The sequence below is a fragment of the Capra hircus genome, chromosome 25, assembly GCF_001704415.2.
Source record: "Capra hircus breed San Clemente chromosome 25, ASM170441v1, whole genome shotgun sequence".
Lineage (NCBI taxonomy): Eukaryota > Metazoa > Chordata > Mammalia > Artiodactyla > Bovidae > Capra > Capra hircus.
This window is the reverse complement of record NC_030832.1, coordinates 11,844,656-11,872,589: the sequence shown is the minus strand read 5'-3', so window position 1 is coordinate 11,872,589 and position 27,934 is coordinate 11,844,656. Positions and strand designations below refer to the sequence as shown.

The following is a 27,934-nucleotide window of genomic DNA, read 5'->3' as shown; positions in this document are numbered from 1 at the left end:
TTACCACACCCCCATCAGTTTGGGTATTCTGGTTTTTTGGAAAGGTTACATACACATTTGCTAGCTGAAAATAGTATCTCCATTTTAATTTGCATTTCTTTGATTACTAGCAAGGTTGAACATTTTCCCATATGTTTTTCAAGCCATCTTGTTTCCTCTTTGTGATTTTTATTTTCCTGTCTATTTTAGCTTGCAGCATCTTGGTGATTTTCATAATAATTTTATCAGCCCTTTTATGTTAAGAATATCAACACTGGGTTTGTCAGCTTCACTTAGAATATTGTCCCATTTTGCTTCCTTTTAACAATTTTTAAACCAAAGATTTTCAAAATCTATAATTAAATACATCAATCTTTTATTTTGTGACTTTATCCACCCGTATCCGCTCTGTCTCTGCAGCTCAATAAGTGCTCCATTTTACTTTGTTCTGGTGCTTGTTTTTACTAAAAACGTTAAGGCTTTGACTCTATCTGAAAGGCTTTTTCTTTTTCTTTTTTTTCCGGTGTTAAATCCAACATGAAGGATCAACCTGAGTTTGTGCCATAATGCTAACCAACATTTCTCCCAGCAGTGTGTACTAAATAATCCCTCAGCTTCCCATTGCTTGTTATCATATATTAAGGTCTTATTCCTGAGAGTGACTGTTTTCCATCCTTGTCTTCACTGAGTTATACTGAGTTAGGCTGTCCTGGGATCCTTTGCTGCTGCGCTTGCACCTGGACAAACACCTCCTCCATCAACAAAATACAAAGAAACTATGAGGGACTGAAAATATCTGCATGCTTGCGCAGGTGGGGCAAATTATGGACAACAAGACACAAAAAGACCAAAAGCCCAACTGCCGCTTTTGAAGAACTGGGAGCAAAAGCAGGGTGTTAGGAACAAAAGCAGGGTATTATGCATGCCCCCTGCACATGATACCCCCATAGGGGTGTGCAAACCACCTAAGTCACCCCTCCAGGCTGACCTCTGGACTGGCCCTTGAAAGTTAAAAGTGTTAGTCGCTCAGTCCTGTCCGACTCTTTGCGACCCCATGGACTGTAAAGCACCCCCGGCTCCTCTGTCTATGGAATTCTTCAGGCAAGTATACTGGAGTGAGTAGCCATTCCCTTCTTCAGGGGATCTTCCTAACCCAGGGATCGAACCTGGGTCTCCTGCACTGCAGGCAGATTCTTTACCGACTCAGCCATCAGGGAAGCCCTGGACTGGCCCCCACCCTCACTCCATATAAGGAACCAGTTTGCCCTTCCTCGGCAAGTGAGCAAGGGAGCCTGTTACTTGTTTCTTGCTCCCCACCCCTGCTACAGAAGTGGCCCCAATAAAATGTTGCCTCAATTTCTTTTCTGGCCTCTTATTAATTTCTATTGATGAAGATGGGCCAAGAACCCTGGTTGGCAATAATAACAGGGGCCATACAGATGTCCTTGCTCATCTGTGCTCCACCCACCACCACCTACTCAGTACCCCCTCCAGCAGGGTCCTCAGAGCTGTCCTTGGGCCAGCCAAATAGTTTTCCATCCCAAAAGTTCTTTGGAAAGCATTTGCAAGAATGGCCTGAGTTCCTGGAGGCCAAGACCTCCCGGAGAAATTCCAACTGGGAAACAGCAATAGTTAGTGCCTGTAGGAAGGCAAATTGAGTCTTTTCTTTAATATATATTTATGCAGAAGTTTATCATTATGAACATTAAAGCACATTAATATTAATACAAGACAAATGTTTCATATCAGTAATAGGCAGATCGTACCTTTGAGCCTGGCAACACTGCTCCCATTAAAGCTCTCTCTCTCTCTTTCTCTAGCCTGGACAAGCCTCAAGGTAGGAACAGACCGTATGGGATTCTGAGAAGTACTATAGGCTCTAAGAATCACAGAATCCTCATCTTCATCTAAGGTTAAGAGAAGAACTCACTCCAGTATAACAGAACTACACCCTTATCTTCCCAAAGAGAGAAATCAATAAATAATACCTGGGGGAAATTAATCAAGAAATAGCAAACCATACATATTTAGAAATATAGAGTTAACCATCAAAAACCTTTGCCTTTGAGACGGTACCCAAGAAGGGAGAACAGGACACACAGGGAAAGAGGACCTCTGATTTTCCTTATAAAACTGATTGATATTTTTAACTCCATGCATGAAATTGCTTTGATATAAAATTAACACATCTTAAAAAGCATCCTCTGAACATGACAATGAAAAGAAAACAAAAAAGGGATTTACTTTCTTATCTGATGTCTGGTGAGCAGAATTGAATCTTTCTTTTCTGATCCCATGTCTTAAGAACAGAAATTCTCACCACTCAGGCCTGCAGATGGAGATGAATTAGAGTTTAGAAAATTGATTACAGTGTGAATTGGTGGCCAAAACACTCTGGATGTTGGCAATGATTCTTTTAAAAGAAAATATCCTCTAAAGTTGCTTGTTTTTGTTTGATTGTCTTCTGCCTAGAAAAGAATGGTTCCTGTCTCCCACACCAAACTCTGCACTTTTGGAGAAAAGGGACCAGGTATCTTTAGTTTACGTATCCTCTGCATATGGTTGGTGAACATTTGTTGAATGAACTGATGGAGAGGATAGGATGGAAGAGAACAGGAGAATTCTCCTGGGCCTCAGGAAGTCAGTGTGTCCACTCTCTTTCCCCCACATGGAAATACATTAAAAACTCCTACGACGGAGACTATCTTACTTCTGCTTTGGGTCTAATATAGACAGAGAGCTGTGAGAGCTAAAGGAAACTAGCGTGTTCAGGAAGGAGGGAGCTGAGACATGAGGCTGAAATTCACCAGAAGGTTGTGGATTGCAGAATCAGGAATTTGGACTTTTAATGATATTTCATGAAAACCAACACATTCTGGCTGCGTTCACCTGTGTAGGAGCTCAAGCCACGTCACATCAATCTACAGCCAGTATCAACTCCATTTTTTTCTTATGGCTCTGAGCACATTTGGACCAGTTTTCCTCCCTGGATGATTGACAAGCCTGTTGTTTTGCCAGATTGTCTGAGGGCATTCGAGGGTGGTGGGGGTGTTGATTTCCTTTCACCCTGAACCTCAGTGGGAACTCATAACTCTTTTTTCATTTTCTGAATCACTGTAGAGGGATCTTACCTGAGAAGGTTGATTTAATTAATGTCTCTGTTATCTACCTGCCACCTTTGAAGCTGTTGTCATGTTGCTTGAGTTCAAGCTACACAGTGACATCCCTGTGGGCTACACCTGCCAGCAAACTATCATCTACTGTCATCCTTAGCTGCAGAACCTAGAGGCAAGGCAAGGGATGCTTTGATCTTGAGGATGTTCATACCTCATCCTGAGAGAGTTGACTACAGATAGGTTTAAATCTCACTAACTTCCATCTTAGGGCTTTCCAGATGGTTCATCAGTAAAGAATCCACCTGCAATGCAGGAGGCGCAGGAGATGAGGGTCTGATCTGTGGGTTGGGAAGATCCCCTGGAGGAAGAAATGGCAGCCCATCCCAGTATTCTTGCCTGAAAAATCCCATGGACAGAGGACCCTGGCAGGTTACAGCCCAAAGGGTCACAATGAGTCGGACATGACTGAGCAACTGAGCGTGCATGCAACTTCCATCTCACAATTTTCTTTGTCAGTCATCCCAAACTCATGAAAGCATGGTCACCAGCCCATCTCCATTTCAGGTGACAGAGAGAATTCATGATCATGTAACCTTAGCACATGGCATTGAGTAGACAGGTGGCACCATGAACCCACCAGCTTCTTCCTATATGAATTTATAAAAATGTTGAAAACAGTACATTTGGATGATAAGAAAGTGTATTGTAGACATCATCAAAGTGCATGATTTGGAAACCCAAATTTCATCCCTGTCTCATTTCAGAGTAAATCCTCAATCTCTGTTAGCTTAGAGAAATCTGGTGAGTCTTGGCCTCTGAAATTAGGAAGAACCTCAGTTTTGAATGAACTCTGACACTTAACAGCTATGTGGCCTTGGTCAAGTCTGTTAATGCCAGTGCTCAGTATAAAATGTGAACGCTGTCCTTATCATCATCGTCATCATCAAAGTTATGATCATCAGTATCATCATTAGAATTCCATCTGTACTCTATAAACTAACCCACGCTGGGTTAGACTCCTCTCCTGGGGTGGCGCCTGTAGTGAAGAACCCGCCTGCCAATGCAGGAGACAGAAGAGATGTGGGTTTGATCCCTGGGTTGGGACAATCCCCTGGAAGAGCATGGCAACCCACTCCAGTATTCTTGCCTGGAAAGAATACTGGAGGAAAGTGGTAGGCTATAGTCCATTTGGGTCACAAATAGTCAGACACAACTGTAGAGACTTAGCCTGGACTCCCCAAGCACCTTAAACTTCCCCATCTTAGAACATTTCACATGTTACCACTAGACTTCTGAAAAGCGTGGAAAATGCAGCTTTGTTTGCAAAAAAGTAGAAGAGGAGGGAACCAACTCTTATTGAGACTCTATTATATGCCATATGCTCTGTAAATTTATTTCTAATCCTCAAAGTAATCTTGCAATATTTCCATTTCTGTCCCCATTTCTTGGCTGGAGGAATGAAGACCCTGGAAAGTTAACTTGACCAAAGATGCAGTTAATAAGTGGCAGGGACAGTACTGAGAACCAGTCTGCCCAATAATCTTTTTCTACTGGATGATTCCCTAATGAGCCAGAAAATTTATTTATTCAGAATCTTTTTTACTCTGACTCTTGTAGGTAATCAAAGTTTTACTGTTTCCCTGTAGGGTCATAGGGGAGGAGCACTCAGGTTGGGGAAGAGGCTGGCAGATGGTGTCAGAAAGACTAAACTACATGGCCTCAGGGCTGCTAAAATTTTCTAGTCAAATTCCAATCACTTAGAATTAAGAAATTGCACATTTTTTCCCTCATTTGCAAAGCTATCTGTGGACACAGAGTGTACTGAGCAGTCTGGTCATGATGTTTTTATTTGCAGAAGGCTGCTTTCAAAATCTCAGAGTCCTTTGCAAAGAAAACGGCAAACACAGGTTTAAATCACCAATAAAATTAAGTGTTTAAACTAGATTTTCTACAAATAGCACATAATGGACAGATTTCAGATTTCATCAGCTTCAAGTAGCACAGAAGGGAGCCTAAAACATTAAGACAAGAGCAAGCAGTCCAATGTAAAGGTCAAGTTAAGGGCTTTCACAAGTAATGCTTGATTCCAGGTGAACACGCATATAGAGGTGGTAACATCTGCCAAGACATCTGGGTTGTTCCTCAGAAGCACAATATTTAAATTGGTGGAAATGACACCTGGAGGGAATGACATATTCCAGCAACCTTCTTGCTTTACAAAAAGGAATGATCAAAATAAGATAATATTGTAAAGGTAAAATATCACATAGTCAGATCAAGAGATCTGAATCCCAGGTATAATAATGCTGGGTAATGGTGATGACATGATTTTTTACCAGGTATAACAACTAAATATTGCCCTAGTCACCATCCTTGAGTATTATCTATTTAACACCTTGTGAGTCTGTTATTATTAACCTAGTCTTAGTGATGTGGAAAGAGAGTTCCAGAAGATAAGTAACTGGTCATGTAATTAATAACAGGTAGACCAGATGTAACTTAGACCAACCAGCCTCAGTTCAGTTCAGTTCAGTCTCTCAGTCACGTCCGACTCTTTGCGACCCCATGAATCGCAGCACGCCAGGCCTCCCTATCCATCACCAACTCCCAGAGTTCACTCAAACTCATGTCCATCGAATCGGTGATGCCATCCAGCCATCTCATCCTCTGTCATCCCCTTCTCCTCCTGCCCCCAATCCCTCCCAGCATCAGAGTCTTTTCCAATGAGTCAACCCTTCACATGAGGTGGCCAAAGTACTGGAGTTTCAGCTTTAGCATCATTCCTTCCAAAGAACATCCAGGGCTGATCTCCTTTAGAATAGACTGGTTGGATCTTCTTGCAGTCCAAGGGACTCTCAAGAGTGTTCTCCAACACCACAGTTCAAAAGCATCAATTCCTTGGTGCTCAACTTTCTTCACAGTCCAACTCTCACATCCATACATGACCACTAGAAAAACCATAGCCTTGACTAGATGGACCTTTGTTGGCAAAGTGATGTTTCTGCTTTTAAATATGCTATCTAGGTTGGCCATAACTTTCCTTCCAAGGAGTCTTTTAATTTCATGGCTGCAGTCACCATCTGCAGTGATTTTGGAGCCCCCAAAAATAAAGTCTGACACTGTTTCCACTGTTTCCCCATCTATTTCCCATGAAGTGATGGGACCAGATGCCATGATCTTCATTTTCTGAATGTTGAGCTTTAAGCCAACTTTTTCATTCTCCTCTTTCACTTTCATCAACCAGCCTAATTACATTCAATTACCCTATGCAATATCTCTAAGAATTAATCAAGTCACTCTCTAGGGTGATAATAAAGCATGTTATATCAGCAGCAACACAGAAAGAAAATGTTTTCAGAAAGGTTCCCACATCAAGGACCAAAGTCTTCATCTAAGAGAGAATGTGATGTCCCAGGGGAAACAGAAACACAGAGTTCTCATCCAATTTCCGCTCCTACAAAATGTTCTAAATGGACAGTGATTCTCTGACAGAGCATTTGTTTCCTGACGCCATTTCTAGAGATAGAGTTCTTACTAATGAGTTTAAGAGATCCAGGCATTTAAAATTATTTTTGGTAAAAAAAAAAAATCCATGGATTCCCTATAGCTATATCAGATATATTGTGTGTGTGTTTTCTGGGGGAAACGGTTGCATCAGATGCGCAGAAGGATCTAAAATATCCCCTGTTGCCCTCAAAGGAAGGTTTTTTGCCCCTAGGTCTTTCAAACCACAAACTGTCCCCTGTCCTCAATGAGTCCTGGACTACTCAATGATCAGAAAGGCAACAAGGTGTAGTAAAAGTAGCATTTTTTTCATTTACTCATTCATTTGGGTATTTATCCATCACCTTACTTAATACCGTGTCCAAGGCAAGGGGAGTTCAGAGACAAAATCATTTTTAAGGAGCTCCTGGTCTAACAGAAAGAGAGATACCTAAGTAGATGATTATAAGACAGTGTTATAATTTCAGTAATACATATTTACAGGCCGCGAGGAGAAGCATCTAGTGCAGGCTGAGAGGGTTGGAGAGATTCTGATCTGAGTGTTAAGTAATGAGCACAGTTAACCAGACGTGAAGGAGAGGCATTCCAGGCAGAGGAAAGAACCAGGCCAGGCAGGAGGGAACAGGATGGAGGATTCACGGGGGGAGCTTCCAACAGCCTAACTTTCCTAGAACTTGAAAAGGTAGAGAATGAGAAAGGATGAGTCTGGGGAGATTTCAGGGCAGGCAATGGAGGCTGTCACATGACTCATCTATCCTATCAGGAGGCCCTGTGAAAGGGTTTAAGCAAAACTGCAGGTAATGTAGCTGCAGTATGGAGAGCAGATTCAGAAAAAAATTGACTGATTAGCCCAGGCATGAAGTCATAAAAAACTCATACAAAGACAGTGGTGTGCCATTCCAAGTAGACTTGGATCCCATCTTATTCATCATTTTTGTTACTTGTCCCAGACCTACTACAGATATCAACAGGCACTCAAGTAGCACAGGGTAAATGAATTAATTTATAGGAAGGATGGAGAGGTGGAGATCGTGCTTGAGAAATATTTCAAGTATTAGGTTAGCAGGAACTGGAAATGAACTAGACATGATACGTGAAGAAGAGTGAGATTGAGGCAGCTTCTAACAGCACAAGCTTTGGAGTCTGCCAAACATGGGCGTAACTTCTGTCCTTTGAACTTGAATGGTGCTTGTTTGGGACAACACAAGCAGGGATGGAAGATGGTAGTGATGGTTTAATGTGGACAGTTCTTGAGATAGAATGAGAGCCAGAGAGCCAGAGAAGAGAAACAAAAAGAGACTAGACAGAAAGAGAATTTTAAAGAAAGCAAGGGAAGAGGAGGAAGGAAGAGAGGGAGGAAGGAAAGGAGGGAGGGAGGGAAGAAAGAGAAAAGCAGGAAGGAAAGACGCAACATCAGGTTAAAGGAAAGGAATCACAGTGGTTAACAGTATGGGGGAGAATGATACAGGCAGGAGCAGAAGCACAACAGAGGAGAGAAAGAGAAAGGATGAGAAAGCAGCGGGAGGGCCAGGAGTCCCAACAGGTGTCAGTAATGCTCCTGACCTGGTACAGTCAGGTATACAGGTGTGTGGACGCTGGGAGGGCGAGTAGAGGCAGAAAAAGAAGAGAGAGCAGACTCCCGGGGTGGTGGTCCGGTGGTTAAGAATCTGCCTGCCAACGCAGGCGACATGGGATCGATCCCTGGTCTGGGAAGATCCCACAAACTGCAGAGCAACTAATTCCATGAGCCGCAGTTACTGAAGCCCACGAGACTAGAGTCTGTGCTCTGCAACAAGAGAAGCCACTGCAACGAGAAGCCCGCACATCGCAACTAGAGCGTAGCCCCCACTCGCCGCAACTAGGGAAAGCCCTGCTCAAAAATACATAAATTTAAAAAAATGTTTTAAAGAAGAGAAAAGGCAAAATGATAGAGACTCAGGCTGGGAGGAGAGGGAGCAGACCGCATCCTCTTTTGTTATGCAGACAACAGCTCACACCTGATCCTCTGTTACCCCCAGTATTCCTCTGCTGATCTCTCATAGGACAATGTTGCTTCTGGGCACACCTGTGCAACAAGATGACTGGCACTTAACAGACCTGGAAGGGACTGTTCCTCCCTTTGCAAGAGTTTGCTTCTCTCACTTTGCCCCCAAGGTGTCCACTGAGGATTCTCAGCCAAGCCCCAGAAACAGCTGGTCTAAAGTCACATCAGTAGGATTTGCTCCAAGATTCTGTTCCGTTCTGGGTGAGGTGATTAGCCAGACCAAGAGGTCCCTTTCTGAAAAGAACCCTGTGGTAATTGCTGACAGTCCCCGGATCCATAGATGGAAAAGTTCAAGAATAAGAGAATAATGAATAAGCAATCAGTCTATTCTTGGATCTGCTATTGCTGTCCTTCTAATGGGGTGTCTCAGAGTCTCCTGGGATTCCCTAAACGATAGCACTGTTCCCAGAGAGATTGAGAATCCAAGACTGAAGACATGATAACTCATAACCACAATTCTGATCGAGATAGCCAGTCTGGAAGTCGTGATGCGTTGTCTCCTTGTCTTATTGTCTCTCCCCAAGACCCGCTGTGAGGGCTGGACAGAAAAAATTCCTGACCAGAGAATTCAGCCAAAGTGAGTCCTCAGTCTGCCCGGCTCCAGCTGTGTGGCTTCAAGCCAATCACTTCACCAGCCTGAGCGTCACTTTCCTCCTCTAAAATTAGGGTGACTAGTTCCCACCTCATATGACTTTTGTGAAGACTGGTGCTAATGTATGCAAATTGCCTGGCACGAAGTACACTTTCAATAAATGATAGCTATTAGGATTATTATGATGGAGGGCATCTTTGGCAATGACGCAAGGACTGGCTGCCTGACAAATAAGAAGCCAGAGCCACATTTTGAAAGCTGCCACCAAAGTGTGCAGTAGCCCTAATTAGAATTCTCATTAAGTCCTGATAATGAGAAATATGCGAGGAGACACTTTTCAATCTCCCAAGAGAAAACAGGAAGTGGGAGGATTTTTGAAAAAACTGACAAAAGTAACTTTCAATGGCATCTCATTTTCGTCTTCTTAATCTTAGAGAGTGTTAGGAGAAATTAAATGAAATCTCTCTTCTGTGCTCACCTTTTTGACCTAATGGGGGTGTTTCATAATACTCTTGGTCCAAGGATAATGAATGCCCAATTGGATATAGTTTAAGTACTGATGGGTCCTCAAAATAACTGAATAAGTTATAGGAGGGAGCATGATGTGAGTTCGACCCCTGGGTTGGAAGGTCACCTGGAGAAGAAAATGGCAACCCACTCCAGTCTTCTTGCCTGGGAAATCCCATGGACAGAGGAGCCTAACAGGGTACAGTCCATGGCATCGCAAGAGTCAGACACAACTTAGCGGCTAAATAACAAAATGGTGTGAGCCGGTGGGTTTGAGCTGTAATTTTTCTTTTTGGTGGTGTCTTTGACTAGTTTTGGTACCAGAGTGATGATGACTTCATAGAATGATTTTGGGAGTGTTCCCTCTTCTTCAGTCCTTGAAAGAGTTCGAGAAAGATTGGCATAAGTTCTTAGTCTATTTGGGAGAATTCCCCAGTGAAGCCACCCGGTCCTGGACTTTCATTTGCAGGGAATTCTTTTTTTTTTTTTTTTTGAAGTGTAGTGTTGCTAATTTACAGTGTTGTGTCAATTACTGCTATACAGCAAAGTGATTCAGTTATACTTATATATGCATTCTTTTTAATTTTCTTTTCCATTGTAGTTTATCACAGGATATTGAATATAGTTCCAATGGGGAGTTTTTTTAATTACAAATTCTATTTCACTTCTAGTGATTGGTCTGTTCAAATGCTTTGTTTTTCTTGATTGAGTTTTGGCAGGCTGTATGTGTCTAAAAATTTGTCCATTTCTTCTAGATTGTCCAGGTGGGTTTGCATAAGAGGTTCAGGATTGAGGTTGTAATTGGCAGAATAGCTCAAGAGAAACCTTTTATATGAGGTTTGCCAAATGACATGTGGGTGCCCCTGGTGGCTCAGTGTAAAGAATCCACCTGCCAAATAGGAGTTGTAGGTCCCATCCCTGGGCCGGGAACATCCACTGGGGAAGGGAATGGCAACCCATTCCAGCGCTCCTGCCTGGGAAATCCCATGGACAGAGGAGCCTGGTGGGGCTACAGTTGAACACGACTTAGTGACTAAACAACAGTATGACATTGGTACAAAATAGAAGCTTCGAGGTAGTTCTTTCAGGAAGTAATCCTACGGAAGAGGAGGAGGGACTGGGCAGAAGAAACAGGGAAGGAAGAAAAGCCAACCATGGAGGGCTTCCTGGACCTGAAAACCACTGAGTACCTGGGCTTTAGCCCACTGGGACCTCTGGGGAACTGATAGAATGTACTCAGAATTGTCTGCCCGAGAGACAGAAGGGCATGACACGTGTCACCGACATGCCTCCTACTGGTCATGCTTTGGATCATGGGGTGTGAATTCCTCACATTTGCAGAATCACACATGATTCTGAATGGCTAGGCTGGTTCTGGCCTTGTCTTACCCAATGAAGGCAGGAAGGCACAGAGGCAGAAAATATGAGCTTGCAGGGTATTCGTGCTCTCTGGGTAGACCTGCCGACTGGTTGCCACAGCCATAGCTCAAGGAAAACCAAATGACCGAGAGGAAGTGAGGTGGGGCTTAAGAGGAGTCTGATGTAGCAAGTACAGCAAGGGGCTGAAGTGTTTACGTGAATATACTTTGCCTGAAGTTCCCTCGTCTCTGAGAATAGAGAGGTGGGACCTTGGGGCTGGTGCAACCTCACACGAAGACCATCACCTTTGATTCTTAGAATTTTCCCATCTGCCATTTCAATGGTTCCTGACAGAAATCCTGCAGAATGCAGGGCAGGGATGAAGAGCCCTGCTGTACAGACAAGGAGAGATGCTCAGAGGCCTTCCGTAACTAAGCTGGAGCTTTGGGAGCAGAGCCAGGCCCAGGTGTCTAGAAGTGATTCTCAAACTGTGGTCCATCAATTACTCACCTAAGAATTCTTGGTGTGTTTCTTAAAACACTGATTCCAGGGCCCCTAGACCAACTGAATTTTTTAAAACTTCCTCAGGCTAAATTTTTTCAACTTTTTAATTCACATTAGAGTATTAGAGTTGATTAACAATGGTTTGATAATTTCAGGTGGGCAGCAAAGGGACTCAGCCATACATATACATGTCTCCATTCTCCTCCAAACTCCCCTCCCATGCAGGCTGTCACGTAACACTGAGCAGAGTTCCCTGAGTTCTACAGTAGGACCTTGTTGGTTGTCTGTTTTAAATATGGCAGTGTGTACATGTCCATCTCAAAATCCCTAACTATCCGAGTCTGAATACTGTCTTATGCAAGTCACCAAAGTTTTCCTCTCCTCCCAGAGCAGCTGCCCTAAACGTTACAAGAAAATGGTACCTGGATTCCAGCCAAGAGTCTGTTTCCATGAAACCTTTCTCAAGTCCAAAACTACTCATCCTCCAGAATCCAAAAATGAAAAAAAAAAAAAAAAAAGCTGGTTATTATTTTGGTAGCACCTCACGTGTGCCTTTCCAGGACTGAGACCTAATGTAGGGAGGAATTAGAAATTTTTGACGGCGGAATTCCTGGCCAAGAGGACTGGAGCAATCCTTAAAGATCAGAGCCTCTCTATCATGTGGATGAGGAAAAACAACATCCAAGATCAATCTCAGTGCTAGAATCAAAACTACAAATTGCCCGATTCCTACCCCAGGGCACTTGGGAGGCCACCCATCTGCAAAACAGCGGGAAAAATCACCTCTTGTCCAGACCCTCTCCCCACCCCTACCCCGCATCCTCCCAAAGTAATGAGCCATATATTCTGTCAGTCCTCATGGCTACCTACTTGGGGTGCTAATTTCATTCACCGCGCCTCCCATCCTTCCCATGCCCAAGCTTTAACTGACACTCTGGATGGTTTTCTTTTGTCTCTAAGAAACCCTCTGTCACACCTGTGGGTTTGGCTTGAATTGAATCTCCCAGAACTTCACAGATTCTGCAACCTTCAGAGGGGCCTTGGAAAATAACAGTGGGAGGGAGGAACTTCACAGGGCGGAAGGTTGGATATGGTCCAGTTGAAAGAAAGAACTAGGTCTGTGTGGTAGGAGGATGCAAGACAGAACTGTAGAGAGGAAGTGAAGGAGGAAGGAAGTGGGGCGGAAGGAAGGCGAGAAGGGACAGCGTCAAAAAATAAAACATTAACGCATATATATGGAATCTAGAAAAATGGTGCAGATAAACCCATTTGCAAAGCAGAAATAGAGACACAGATGTAGAGAACAAACGTATGGACGTCAAGGGGGGAAGTGGGGGACTAGATGAATTGGGAGATCGGGACTGACCTATATACACTATTTTAAAAAAATTTAATTGGAGGATAATTGCTTTACAATGTTGTGTTGGCCTCTTCAGTACACCGTGTGAATTAGCTGTGAAGTATAGATATATATTTATATATATCCCTCTTTCACGAGCCTCCCTCCTACCCCCTCCCCACCCCACCCCTCACAGAGTGCCAAGCTGAACTCCCTGTATAACACAGCATCTCCCCACTAGCAACTGTTTCACACATGGTAGTGTGTGCCTGTCAATGCTACTGTCTGGATTCTTCTCACCCTCTGCTTTCCCTGTCCACTCTCTACGTCTGCATCTCTGTTCCCGCCCTGCAAACAGGTTCATCACTACCATTTTTCTAGCTCCCATATATATGCATTAACATACCATATTTGTTTTTCTGACTTACTTCACTCTGTATAGTATATGCATTATTGATGCTAGGTATAAAATTGATACCTAACAAGAACCTACCATACAGTACAGGGAACTCTACTCGATGAGAGGGAGATGGAGAGAGAGAGAGAGCTTACAAGAAGGACAGGATCTGTAATGTCTGTTCCTGCCTCCACCACTCAGTGGCAAGCTCAGTACCTATGTTGGATTCATTTCAGGATACCGATGCTTAGCCCTAAGCTTACATGTAGCAACTGCTCAGTAGACATACTGCCAAAGAAATCAGTAAACATAAAGGCATCTCAGCCCAGAACAAAATTATACCAAGTATATCATTATTCTGTTTACAAATGAGAAACTTTAAGTCAGAGAGGCTAAATCAGTTCCCCACAAGCTGCAAAAAGATAGGCCGAGATTTTCTCTTGAATCAGGCTGACCCCAAAGCTATGCCCCAATGCCTCCCACTAGCCAAATTTGGACAGATAAATCTTTCAAACTTCCTGTTGGGTCAGGGTTAATGAGAAGTCAGAAAAGGGAGGTATAACTGAAAAAGTTGGTGTTTCACCCAGATTTCCTCATGTGTGATCGTCACTCAGTTGTGTCTGACTCTTTGCGACCCCATGGACTGTAGCCTGCCAGGCTACTCTGTCCATGGGATTTTTCCAAACAAGCACACTGGAGTGGGTTGCCATTTCCTCCTCCAGCGGATCTTCCCAATCCTGGGATCAAACCTGTGTTTCTTTCATCTTCAGCATTGGCAGGCGGGTTCTTTACCACTAGCACGGCCTGGGGCTACTGGTACCACTTCCCTTCACATGCGGTGAGTCAGCGTTCTTGAGGTTGTCACCCCTTTGGCTAATGATTGCCAAGTGTAAGAATGGAAGAAGGAAAAACCCAGTTTCTGTGCCAGGGGTAGGTGTGAATTCTGAAGAGTGGTACACATTGGAGTATCCTGCATGGGACATTACCCGAAATTGCATCCTTGTTTGACTTCTTCCCCCTGTGTCTAACTTCCACCATTCCCTTCCACTTCCTCCTAGGATCCCCCTGAAGCTTGAACATGAATCCTTGTCTTGAGATCTGTCTCTGGGGATCCTAACATAAACAAAAGGCAAAAACCAAGCTGGTCTCCAGTGAGTAGGAATCAATGATAAACAAATGTTTCGTATTAATATCACCTCCAATTTCTGGAGCATCCACCATCACTGAATGTTTCACACACCTTATCTCAGATGCTCAAACAATATTGCAAGGTAAGTATGATTGTGTCCATTCTAGGGATGAGAAAACTTAGGCTCTGAAAAAGCTCAGTCATTTCCCCCAGGTCACATGGCTTGAAGTGCTAGGGAGGAAATTTGAACCCAAGGCTATCTGACATCAAGGATTTCCTCTATCCATGATGTCTTTCTATATGGTACTTGCTTTTCCATTTGTCCCTCTTCCATCTTCCCTTGTGTTTTAAGGGATGGGATGGTGGCAGAGGGTCCTTGTATCCTCAAGGACTAGTATAACACTTGGCACATAGTAGACATTTTGTATTTTGTTGGATGACTATGAGGTGCTTTGAGAGGAACCAAATTCTTCCCTGGCTCCCCAGGTAGCTCAGAGGTAACGAATCTGCCTTCCAGTGCGGGGAATGCAGATTTGATCCCTGGACCAGAAAGATCCCCTGGGGAAGGAAATGGCAACCCAGTCTCATATTCTTGCCTGGGAGATCCCAGGGACAGAGGAGCCTGGTGGACTGCAATCCGTGAGGTCAGAAGGAGTTAGCCACAACTGAGCACTGAACACTTTGGGGAAATTCTCAGAAGTCTCTGTATTTTCACTTAAATTTTGTGAAGTCAAGTTGAGAAAGCATTGAGTAACCATGAGACAGATACCCACAGCAAATAAAGAGGCCCAGCGGGAAGGCTTTAAGACCCACATGGTGTTAACTTTTGGCTCCCTGAATGTGGGGACCCCAGTGACACCAACCTATAGAATTCTTGTACATTCAGCTTAACTGACTTTGATAAGTGGACAGTGAGACACAAAAATGAAATTAGAGCATCAAAAACAGCTTCCAATTACCAGAAAATAAGGCACCTGCCCATCACAAATTGCTTCTCTAAAATCTTCCCACTTTGTCCCTTTTAAGACGAAGACAATGAATCGTTCTATTTGGATGCTGAGATTTTTGAAAATGAACTGTGCTTTTATAACTTTTTAAAGACAGGCATTATAAGATTTGAAACCTCTGAACTTGCAAAGAGGAAAATTTCAAGAGGCTGTGACAAAATTATTTCTAGCAACCATGACATTTCTTGATGTGAAATGCTTTCTTTGAACTGCACAACACAGCACAAGTTCGGACTGGAAATCTGACAAGAAAATAAGTGAGATGCCAAGCTGACTATGTAGATAATTCTCCTACAAAGGTTTTATCTCCATAACTGGGTCTAGATCATACCAGAAACTTTGAGAGGGCTAAGTGGGATGCTAGAAATGGTGGAACCAGACAACATAAACAAGGCTTCAAGTAGCACACCAGCACTTGGTCTGTGACCTCAAATAAGTCATTTAACTTCTCAATTTCCTTATCTATGAAATGGAACTACTGATACTGGTTGCTGGGCGGATTAGAGAGGTGTGTAAATCTCTTAGCACAGAGTAGAAGTTTAGTTAATTAAGATGATGATGATGGGGGCCACCCTGGTGGTCCAGTGGCTGGGACTCCACACTCGCAATGTGGGGGACCCTGATTCAATCTCTGGAGAGAAGGACCGGATCCCACAGCTGAGGGATCCAACATGCCACAGCTAAGACTTGGTGAAAGTGGAAGTGCTAGTTGCTCAGTCGTGTCTATTAGTGACCTTGTGGACTATAGCTCACTGGGCTTCTCTGTCCATGGACTTCTCCAGGCAAGAATACTGGAGTGGGTTGCCATGCCCTTCTCCAGGGGATCTTTCCAACCCAGGCACAAATCTGGGTCTTCCATATTTCAGGCAGATTCTTTACCATGGTGTTGCCAAGTAAATAAATACATAAAAATAAAAGATAAAAAAAAAAGATGATGGTGGTGGTTGTGGTGATGGTAACAGGGAACATTTATTGACCAGAGCCCTCAGTCCAACAATCCTAGAGGAACTGAGCTTACAAGCAGATCATTCCCCTCATGAGCCTTCAGATGAGACTTTAAACTTGGCTGAAACATTAACTGCAGACTCATGGGATGTCACTAAGCCATGCTCAGATTCTTGACTCCTGACAATAAATGTGTGCTGTTTTTAAAGCCAAAGTTTGGAATAATTGCATAGTTGTGCTGCAATTGATGGGTTCAATCCCTGAGTTGGGAAGATTACCTGGAGAAGGAAATGGCAACCCACTCCAGTGTTCTCACCTGGAAATTCCATGGACAGAGGAGCCTGGTGGGCCCCAGTCCATGGGGTCGCAAAGAGTTGTACACGACTGAGCAACTGAGCTGCAATTGATGGTCACTCTAAATCCAGGAGCTCACAGCCATGTGTACTACCATGGATCTCTTTCATTATGACTTATCCCCTGTAGACCTCTAGATCTCAAAAGTTCCTTCTACCAAGAAAACCACATTGAGCAAAAAATGTATTTTCTTTCCCATTTTTAAAATTCATTATGGTTATATCTAATTGGATCTGCAGTAAAATCAGCTCCTTGCCATGCTCATGGCATCACCAACAGCCAAAGAATTGGAGGAAAAGCACCCAGTGAGGTTCAGATATGTCTCACCCAAAGTAAAGAAGTGTGATATTTCTTCTAATCCCTTCTGCAGAGCCTGGGTATATGATAATTTCTGAATGAGGTTTTAAAATACTGAAAACATTACCTGTGAGCTGTGCTCAGAGCTTTATCTAAATTGCCTCATTTCATTCTCATAATAACTCTATGACAGATGCTATTATTATGCCCACTTGGATTCAGACGTGGATCCTTGAATTTCAGAGGTCCTACTCGTATCCAAAAGATTGCTCCTAGAGATGGGAAGTGACTTTTGCAAGGTCATTCAAAATGAAGGCATACTAAGTTAAAATTCCTAGTTTCTGATCCGCTTGCCCCTTCTGGCCCTGTTTTCTTTCCACCTCACAGACCCTAAAGCATTCTGAAGATCAAATCTGTTTTGTCGGAGAACAGATTTGAGGACATGAAGGACAGAGTCATCATCCGAGGCAGCATCAGGCCAAGTTCAATGCCTCTAGCTCAGTGACAACTCATAGGATGAATATTGACCAGTGGATACTGCCTGACCCAAAAGAGTCTGTTTTTCCCCAGACTTAAATGTATCCCCTTGGAACAATTTTAGTTTGCATTAGAGTCCCCAATTATTTATCCCAAAGATAGCAAGCACAGATATGGATCATGCAGGAATGTGGCTTGTTGTGATAATGTCGGCTTTGGAATCATAAAAATCTGGGTTTCGATTTCAACCCTGCCGTTCATGTAAGATCTTGGATGAGTCATTCTACCTCTCTGAGCCTCAGTTTTCTTCATCTCAAAAAGGGGATTGATGGCTCTGCCTCAGAGGACTGTTGAAAGGAGGGAATAAGGCAATGTCTGCGCAGTGCCTAAACCAGAAGGAATTGATACCAGAATTCATACCAGAAGAAATCATTGCTATTATTATCATTATGATCATTGTTATATCTTTCAAGACTGAGAATGTCTGAATTGATAAGACATACTTATTTCAGTTTTAGGTGATAAATATATTTCTAAAGGGATTGAGTTTTTAAATCAAAGAACCTGAAAATTTCCAGGACAGTGAGGTCTCTGTAATTGGAATCTGCTAAGCACTGGGGCTCGGGAAAGCTTATTTTGAATGGGAGGACATTATCAGAAACTGTCTCCAATATGCCTTTAAATAAATGGTCCTCAGACAAATCTGACAAGAGTTTCCTGAATTTCTGAAACCTGCCATTTTCCTTGGGGAGGGGAGAAACACTGGAAACTTGACTGGGAGACACCCCAGGGTCTGACTGGCCTCTTTCCAGGGAGTAGGGAGGACATTTAATTGCCAAAAAAAAAAAAAGTATACCCCATGGTATGTGGTCAAGAACTTGAGTTTCCATCACAAAAATCTGGGTTTCATTCAGCCCTGGTACTGACTTGCTGTGTGACTTTGTGCAAATGTAATGTCTTTGAGGGCTTCCCAGGGCTTGCTAGTGAATTCGCCTGCCAATGCAGGATACCCAAGAGACACAGTTTTGGTCCTGGGTCAGAAAGATCCCCTGGAGTAGGAAATGACAACCCACTCCAATATTCTTGCCTGGAGAATTCCATGGATAGAGGAGCCTGGTGGGCTACAGTCCATGGGGTTGCAAAGAGTCAGACATGGCTGAGCAGCTGAGTACACAGCATGCAATCTCTCTGAGCCTGTTTCCTCTGGGAGTGGTGAATAATAAAATGCTATTTCCTAGGGTTATCATGAGGATTCACTGAAATAATAATCATGATAAGAGAAGCCAACTCAAGTGTTTACTGAGTTAATCAATGCCTTCTAATCTATTGTTTTATTTCTCAAAACAGCCATTAATAAATATACTCTAATTGTTCTTATGTTTAAAAGATGAGAAAACAGAAGTATGGAGAAAATAGGTAAGTAGTTCCAAGTCCCATGAATCCATGAGAGCTTAACCCAGATCTGCAGACCATCAAGGGGATCTATGGATAGAATTTAGTGGGTCTGGGAACTTGGACGGTACAAAATGACATCTTTATGTTCAGTTCACTAGCCTATCATTGAAATGTAGTATGTCCCTCAATTGGTGATGATGTCACCAACAGAAGAACAGATATTGTCACATCAAATTGCAGGGGTAGCAGAGAGCTCAAAGGATTGTGCTTAGTGCATATTGAAACTTGTCATTAGGTATTGTTATTGAATGTATGAGTTAAAAATTGAATACATTACTATATGACATGTGGATTTTAAAATATTTTCACCAGTGTTATTTCAACATGATAGGTTTATTTTGTAATCCTATGCATTTTGTTCTATGCATTTAAAAACCATTGTTTTAAGAAAGGACTGCAGGTGTCACCAGACTGTCAAAGGGGTCAATGACTCATAAAAAGTTAAGAACCTCCACCATAGCACATAGCTGATGTGTGTATGTGTGTGTGTGTGTGCACATTCAGTCATGTCTGACTCTTTGCAACCCCATAGACTGTAGCCCATCAGGCTCCTCTGTCCATAGTATTTTCCAGGCAAGAAAACTGGAGTGGGTTGCCGTTTTCTGCTCCAGAATCTTCCCAACCAAGGGATCAAATCCACGTCTCTAGCGTCTCCTGCACTGGTGGGCAGGTTCTTTATCACTGCACTACCTGGGAAGTCCCACATAACTGTCAGAGCAATGAAAAGACCTTAGCATAGAGCTAGGTACAAAGCAAGTGTTCAGTGCACAAAAGTCATTACCATAGTGATTGTTATCACACCCAGCAAAATCTTGTTTATCTAGGAGCAAACTTTGAAAGTAAGAAGGGAGTCAGTGCTACTAACGATACCAAATGACACAGTGACAGAGAGGGAGACCATTCAATCGAGTGAGACAGCAGAATTGGAGGTTATCCATCCCAGCTTCTTCCTTCTTGGGATGAAGAAATAGAGTCCCAAGTGGGTTATTTTCAGGGCTCAGAGCACACGGCAAATTAGTACTGGAATCAATACCAGCAACCAGCTCTTCGAGAGTCAGTCCTCTGCCCATTAGAGAACACGAGCTTCCAACACTGGACATGAAACTGAAGGGTGAAAGGTCTCTCTCTTTGGAAGCACACATCTTCATTCCATTTCCTCCTGCATCCCAAGGTCCACAGGACGAGCCCACAGATATTGGATGATCAGGAAACTGGCATCATACAAATGCCTCTTGGGAGTGGTCCAGTTGTCACTACACTGTGAAGAGGCAGTTTCTCTCACAAACGCTGAATCCGGGGCCCCATTCAGACTGACAGAGATTGGAAATCATTATCTTTATCAAGTTTCCCCGCTGACTCACAGCTTCATGCAAATGAGCAGTACTGTGTAGGAGATAAAGCATGAAGTCTGGAGTTCGAATCCCAGTTCTACTACTTAATAATTGAATGGCTTTCACAAAATTACTCGAGTTTTAGGTTTCCCTGGTGGCTCAGTGGTAAAGAATCAGCCTGCCAATGCAGGAGACGTGGGTTTGATCCCTGGGCTGGGGAGATTCCCTGGAGAAAGAAATGGCAATCCACTCCAGTGTTCTCGCCTGGAAAATCCTATGGACCGAGGAACCTGGCGGGTTGCAGTCCATGGAGTCACGAAAGAGTTGGACTCCACTTAGCGACTAAACAACTCAAGTTTTAGATAAATCTCTCACCTCCAAAGCTAATAGTGCCTACCTTATGCAGTTGTGAGGGCCCAGTATGACAGTCCCATCTACTCTTCAGCAGTGGCTCATCCTGGGAGCTCTACAAATATAATTTACAAGGTGAGGGTGGTTGTTATCGCCTGTGTTTTGTGACCAAGATTCACTAATGAAAGAGTCTGTCACTGCCTCCCACCGCCCACAGAGGTATGAGTCTCTGTCCTAGGACAGCATCTGTGGGGAAGGGGTGTGCTGTTCAGTCCCTCCACGGATCTGAACAGTTCCAGAGTACTGGAAAAGCATCCGCTGCCGCCCAGGCTTCTCTGATGACCACAACTATGTCTCAGAGAGAAAGCCACAACATCCGCTCTGGGAGATACCAAGTGACCCATGACCAGTGAAGGATCCCAGATCCCAGACTGAGGACCCTCACTCTGACTGCAGTTTGGGGTCCACAATCCTTATGGACAACTTCTCCAAGTATCCAGAGGGTGGAAGCTTCATTCCCAGGAGATTCTAGACATCTGGGTATGAACAGCTCCTGTGAGCCCCCGCCCCCCATCCCTGTGTCTTTAAGACTTCCCATTAGTGTCAGAGCATGGGTGGGGAAGGGCTTTCCAGGTGGCTCACTGGTAATGAAATCCACCTGCCCACGCAGGAACCACAGGAGACTCCTGGGTTGGGAAGATCCCCTGGAGGAGGAAAAGGCAACACACTCCAGTATTCTTTCAGGGAAAATGCCGTGGGCAGAGGAGCCTGGTGGGCTACGGTCCATGGGGCCACAAAGGGTGGGACACGACTGAGCACGCACACATGCATGAGTGGAGCAAGGAGAGTCCCCCTGCCTCGTTCTGCTCTCTCTTCTAAGCCTTCTCACCCTACCATCCCTGTGTGTGGGGCTTTCTCTGTCCTTGCACACGATGGCCTGGGACTGCGCGAGCATAAACACTCCTTGAAAGCAATGCTCAAATGATGTCTGATGGGAATTGGTGTGTAAGCACCCCAGCTCCATGCCCATTTGGGTGGGATAATTCTCCCAGTTTCCCTGAAGCAGTAAACTCTAGTCACTCAGAGCGGTAGCTGACATGATCGAGCATCCTTGGTGGGCTGGTTTCCTTCCCATGTTTCTTGCACCTCCCCACCCCTTACCAGTTTTCCCTTCACATCTCAAACTCCTTGCACCAAATCCTTCTCTCAGAATCCCTCCCTTGTAGAACCACATTAAGGCAGATTTCTACCTGAGCATTCCAACTTAATGCTATTGGAAGCCAGGCAGGAAATGAAATTCAGTACGTAGTAGAAGAATCCAGTCTCCCATACTTTTTCAATACTTCTGTCTTTTACAAACCTAGTCATTGGTAACAACAAAAGTGCAAATCTCAGCAAGATTCCTGACCATGAAGAACAGATTTAGTGATGATGAGAGAGATTGATCTGTGTTATACATTTCAAGGCAGGAAGCGGACTGAGACAGGACAGACTCTTCCCCAACACCTTTCAAACTCTCCCAGAAAAATTTGTCCCAGTTAATTAAAATTTTCCTTTACCTGTAACGATTTCCCATATATTTAGAGTATTAAACATTTAGCTCTCAATACTGCTATTCATTGGTGAAAACTCAGATCAAGATGTAGGGCCCTACAAAGATACACGGCAACCCCAACAGCATCACATATAATCAATTTTATTGCCAGGTAAGAAATTCATATTAATATAGTGAATACATATGTTTACAAATAAACATTCTTAGAAAACAAACAAATGTTTTTTTAATCATTGTAGGAAGTATTATTGGTATCATAAACTCTGCAGTTGTTGACAAGTATTAACACAGGTTTACTTGCAGAACATACGGTTACTAAAATATTTGCACATAAAATATGCTCCATTTACACACACACACAAAAAAAAAACCTGGGGAGAGTTAGATGGGGATGCCAGGTGGAGCCCAAGGCAGATGAAGGATGAGATATTCTGGGAGGGCAAAGAGTGGTCAGATTCTGGTCCCATTGGGTTGGAAGTGGGGGGAGGAGCTAAGAGTACGTAGAGGCAAGTGCCAGGGCATGGGATGAGAAGGCAGTCTCCCTGCCTTGTTCCGGTTTCTGTCTTCTGAATCTGCCCATTTTAGCTGGAGGAGCCTTGCCATCATAGCCATGGCCATCATAGTTCTACAGGTCACCCATCAGGGTAATCTCTCAGTATCAAAAGGTCTGTCCACTCTCCCTAGAAGAAGCCAAAACACAAACTTCCCTGTCGAAACTTCCTCACTGCCCCCACGTGAGTTCAGCTCCCACAGCCAAGAGGAAGGTAACAAGGCTAAGGATTGGGCTTGTCACAAAGTTTGTAACACCTCAGGGAAAAACCCAAAGGAAAATTTTGGCCAACCCAATACTGTTCTTGGATTCTCACCACTGCTACTTCTTACGGACCATGCTGCAACTTCACTGCCAAAATTATAGCTGCAGACTCCCAACTAACAAAATTCACTGGAGGCAGTTTACTGGGAAGAGAAGGAACACGAAGAATACACCCTGTAGATTCAGAGACCAAGAAAGGTCCTTAATCAGGGCTGGGGTAAAGGTCACATGAAAGGGATTGAGGGCAGGGAGCAGAGAAACCAGCTCAATGGGAGACTAGAAGGAGAGAACTTTTGAGCTGAAGGAAACCTCACCAAATGAGCCAATCCCATATTTCCTTAAGTATGTGCTGTGTACCACTAGCAAATGCAAGCCAAATTTAAGTAGTACATGCATAGGGCACTAATTAACATTGTCACGTGGGAAATGATTCCCTTTTCACTTTCGTCAGTCCATTTGATTACTTCAAAGAGAAAGTCTCCATTGGGGGCTAGAATATCTTCAGCAACTCTTGAATGTCTGCTAATCTGTTTAATAAAGAAAAGGGCTTCCCTGATGGCTCAGTGGTAAAGAGTCCGCTTGCCAGCAGGAAAAGCGGGTTTGATCCCTGGATCAGGAAGATCCCGTGGAGAAGGAAATGGCAACCCACTTCAGTATGCTTGCCTGGGAAATCCCACAGACAGAGGAGCCTGGCGGGCTACAGTCCACGGAGTCGCAAAGAGTCAGACACGACTAAGTGACTGAAAAACAACAATAACAATAAAGAAAAGCGGAGAGAAAGAGAGGAGGGAAAGAAGGAAGAAAAGGGGACAGCAAAGGCCAGGCTCAAACCCTTCCATGGGCGATAGTCTGTAATTAGAACTTAATAATTTTACACTTACTTCCTGTTTAGGATGGCTGCCACTGAGGAATACTGGTTTTCTATTTATGATACTGGCAGGAAGTTTTCCTTTCAGAAGGTAAATGTATTTAAAATGCACCAATTTATCACTGAAATTAAGCAGGTCTCCAGGGTAATGGTAGCAAATAACACTTCCTGCTCCACTGACTCTAACACCAGCACTTTTTATACATTCTTAATTCAAAGCCACTAGACTTAGGACACATAGAGCCATATACTAAATAAATGTCACCGAAGATTACCAGGGAAGGTCTAATATTTTCTAAATCTGACTTCAAATAACTTATTTATTGAAGTTAGAACACCAATAATGAAAACCCATAAGACATAGAAAATACCATATGCATGAAAAATGGCCCTCATATTATAAATAACTATGCATTTCCCTCCATTCCCACTTGGAAAGAAATGAGTCTGAGGCCTTGCTTTGTCAGAAATGTCTTGGAGTTCTGTGTATTTAATGCTAGATGGTTGCTGTGTACATGTTTAACAAACGCTGATCTCTTTTCCTCTTAAGTATCAGTGCTGTTTTCTGGCTGTTTCTTTTTTAGGTGCATGACAATGCTGTTTACGTGGTCATTTAAAGTGTTACAAAAAACGCATCAATTTAGGTACAAGTATTGTGACAGGAACACACAGACATGCCAAAAGTGTGTTGCAAGTACACAGATAACTAACATCAATGAGACATTGACCAAGCCCCATGGTGTTTACTCTACAGTAGGGAGCACTGGGATTTCAGCCAAGGGGCTGAGAAAACGCACTGAAACCCCCATCCCTGCTTCATCTAGCACAGAGCCTCGGTCTGCACAGGGATCCAACAGGAGGTCTTCTGGGCACGATTTCATTTTTTCATTTTCATTTTCAGAAATCTTGAAAATCTTGATCTCTCCCCAATTCCCCATGTAGCAATGGAAGACTAAAGCCCAGAGGGATGACATGCATGGTGCACATCCCCAGATCAGCCGGGACTAAGGAATAAACAGCTGGTTTCCCTGATCCCATGACGTCAGAGTGCAGAGATGAGGAGGCTGAAGTCCAGCATTCCAGGAAGGGTCTTGGACCAAACCACATTGAGCTTCTGACAACAGAAGACCTTGGGGTCTCTCAGAGGCTCCTGTTAATTAGCCAAACCCTTGAGGGACAAATTGAAAACTTCTCACCTTAAATGCAAATCTCTTCTCTGTCAGTTCCCCTCTTTGGACTTCCACTAAACTTCCTTCATGGTCAGTGGTAAAGAATCTGCCTGCCAATGCGGGAAATGCAAGTTTGATCCCTGGGTGGGGAAGATCTCCTGGAGAAGGAAATGGCAACCCACTCCATATTCTTGCCTGGGAAAATCCATGGATGTAACCTGGCAGGCTACAGTCCATGGGGTGGTGAGAGTCGGACGTGGCTTAATGACTAAACCACCACCACCAAGCAAATCAAACTAGTAGGAAAACTGTCTTTGTTGGGACATCCTTTAGCTACGAGAACCAATCTGAACACCCACCTTGGGGGATCATGAATGGGGGATGAATGTACCACAGTACCTGGGGAGGTGGTTTGGAGGGACCGTGGGACCCAGAAATGCTTGGGGAGCTAAAAGATCATGGGACTCATGGAATTTTGAGGGTGTGGGTGGTAAGGAGGTCTTGGTCTTTGCAAGTTGCAACAGCCCCCTCAGAGTGTGTGGTGGGGTGGGCTCACCAACATAAGGAGGATGGAAACAGCTTCTACTACTGCAGAAAGACAGGAGGGAGGAAGGTAAAAGAACACAGGTTGCATTTGGGAAACAAGACTGTCATTCAACAGTGACACATTGAAGGCACCACCCACGCTTATGACATTTTCAGTCCAAAGCAGTTGAAATTTGGCAGCGGCGGCGGCGGCAGCAACAGGCTGAAAGGGAAGGGAGTCAGGGATAGACAGTTGACAGAGGACTGGGTTTTGTGTCTGTTTCTTGTCTCAGAGGCTAGGGGGGAATGCCAGAAGTCACAGGCTCCGTGTCCCCTTCCGGCCTCTCGTTGACATCTCAACTGTGAATTTTGTTTGTTCTTGATGACGTTGTTGATTTCCTAGGTCTTGAAAATATTGGACAAAAATTACTTTGCTGTTCTTGTCTGTTTGGTAGTGGGATTCTATTGTACTTTTCTTTTTTAAAAAATAGTTGTTGAAGACTCTCTGGACCCTCTTCCTGCCATACAAGCCTACCCCTTCCATTTCCACGGTCTTTATGGGAGTTGTCTAAAAATGGCCTCTCTTTCCCATCACTGTAGGTGGGTTCAGGATCTGCTTATTTTTTGTGAGTTTGACTGTATGTTGTTTTTGCTTCCAACCTTGATGATATGAAAAGTACTAAAAGCATGGTGGTGGTGGTGGGGTCCAGTTACTACCTCATGCTTAGCAAAGTTCTGTGTCCATACCACCGCTTCCTGGGATTAGGAAATGCTTATCACAGGCACGCACAACCCCTTTTCTCTACCCCACCCTTTCCACCCTTTTCTCACTTTTTCACCCAGAAACAGACAACATGTGGTAAATGGTATATGTGCTCAACTGGACAATTTCTCTAAATTGTGCTACCTTTTTTTTTTTTTTTTTTTCCCATCATGGATTTCAGTTTCAAGTTAGGAGGAAAAGAAAAAATCAGCCCCATGGTTTGGGCGTGTGAGTCGGCCACCTCAGCCCTGAAGTTGAAAGAGGGTGTCTCCATTCCCCCTTGGCTGTACCATGGACCATCCACGCTCCAGTCTTGCTCGGCTGCCTGCCGACACACGTTAGGCAGGACAAAGGAAAAGCACGATTCCATGTCACCAGGAGGTTTATCATCAATTGCTGTGGAGGATGAGTGTGTAGGTGGGTGTGCTGGCGGGGGACAGGGAAGACGTGGGCTGGGGTATTTTTTTGCCTCTCTCAGTTGAGTGTGGTCTCCAGGATGTCCCCTGTGGCGACAGCTCAGACAGTCACTTCCGTTTTGCTGTTGGTGATGAAGTATGGCTGTGGGGGTGGGTAGTGCGGGGTGCGAGTTCCCAAGGGGTCGCTGGAGCCTGACTCAGCCGTGCCAAGCTTGCCCTTGTTCCCATAAGCCTGTTGCCGCCGGAGAGACTGATCCTTGGGGTCCCAGCTCTTAAAGTTGGCAGTGGAGTTGTAGGCCAGGGGGTGGGGGGGCGTCTTGTTGGTGCGGGACTTCTGTCCATTCTGCTTGGCAGGGCCGTGCTCAGGGCTGAAAGCCCGTGGCTCATCCTCCACTCTTACAGGATGCAGAGGTAAGTTCCCCTTGGCAGCCAGCTCAGCCAGGTGCCGTCGCTTGGAGTAGAAGTCATCGTTTACCTTGTCAGCTGTACAATGGGATAGGTAGGTGGACGAAGGAGGGGAAGAGAAAGCAGAGAGAGGGAGAGAGAGGAGAGAGAGAGAAAGACAGTTAGGGATCGGCCAGGTCAACCCAAGAACAGCATCTCAGTGGGCCAACAGTCCAACAAGACACACACTAGAAACACCACCTGGAGCAGACAGAAGGAAGGAAGACAGGGCCATGTGTTTTTCACAAACGAGACCACGATCAAGAAGGTGAGGGCATCCCCAGTGCAATCTCTAGCTTTGCCCACCCTGATCCTTCTTCCCTCACCATCACACCTAGCACTCTGCCCTCCTCGCCTTTCTCATAAAATACCAGTGTTGTTTCATCATTATGAAAATGATAGCTCCCCAGTAGAGAAAATATTGAACACCCTGAGAAATATTCATATCTATCAGCTACTGCACAAAACAATCGCTATCAACACTTGTGTATATTTCCTCTTGGTTTTCTCAACAGCTTCACTTGGAATTTGTATTAGCGCTTTCGTTTTTGCTTTCTGCAGTTAGGCAGACTGGTGTTCAAATCCCACTTCTGACACATACTAGCAGTGTAACTTTGATATAAATAACCTTTATTACCATCAGCGTCTGCACCAGGAAAGTGGCTTCAATAAAAAGGCTATTTTATAGGTTTG

General features: G+C 44.1%; 1 protein-coding gene across 3 annotated transcripts in view; it reads right to left on the bottom strand.

Annotated features, from left to right (window-relative positions):
• SHISA9 (shisa family member 9) overlaps positions 1-27,934 on the bottom strand; it is a 534,699-nt gene that overhangs the window by 158,039 nt on the left and 348,726 nt on the right. For 2 of the 3 annotated variants that reach the window (XM_013974976.2, XM_013974977.2), the window contains one exon: positions 22,368-27,280. The exons of the other annotated variant lie outside the window; for it this stretch is intronic. In XM_013974976.2, the coding sequence (XP_013830430.2) occupies positions 26,898-27,280 (383 nt within the window). In that variant the 3' untranslated portion in view covers positions 22,368-26,897. Of the gene's footprint in view, positions 1-22,367; positions 27,281-27,934 lie in introns of those variants that run through there. 3 annotated transcript variants of the gene reach the window in all.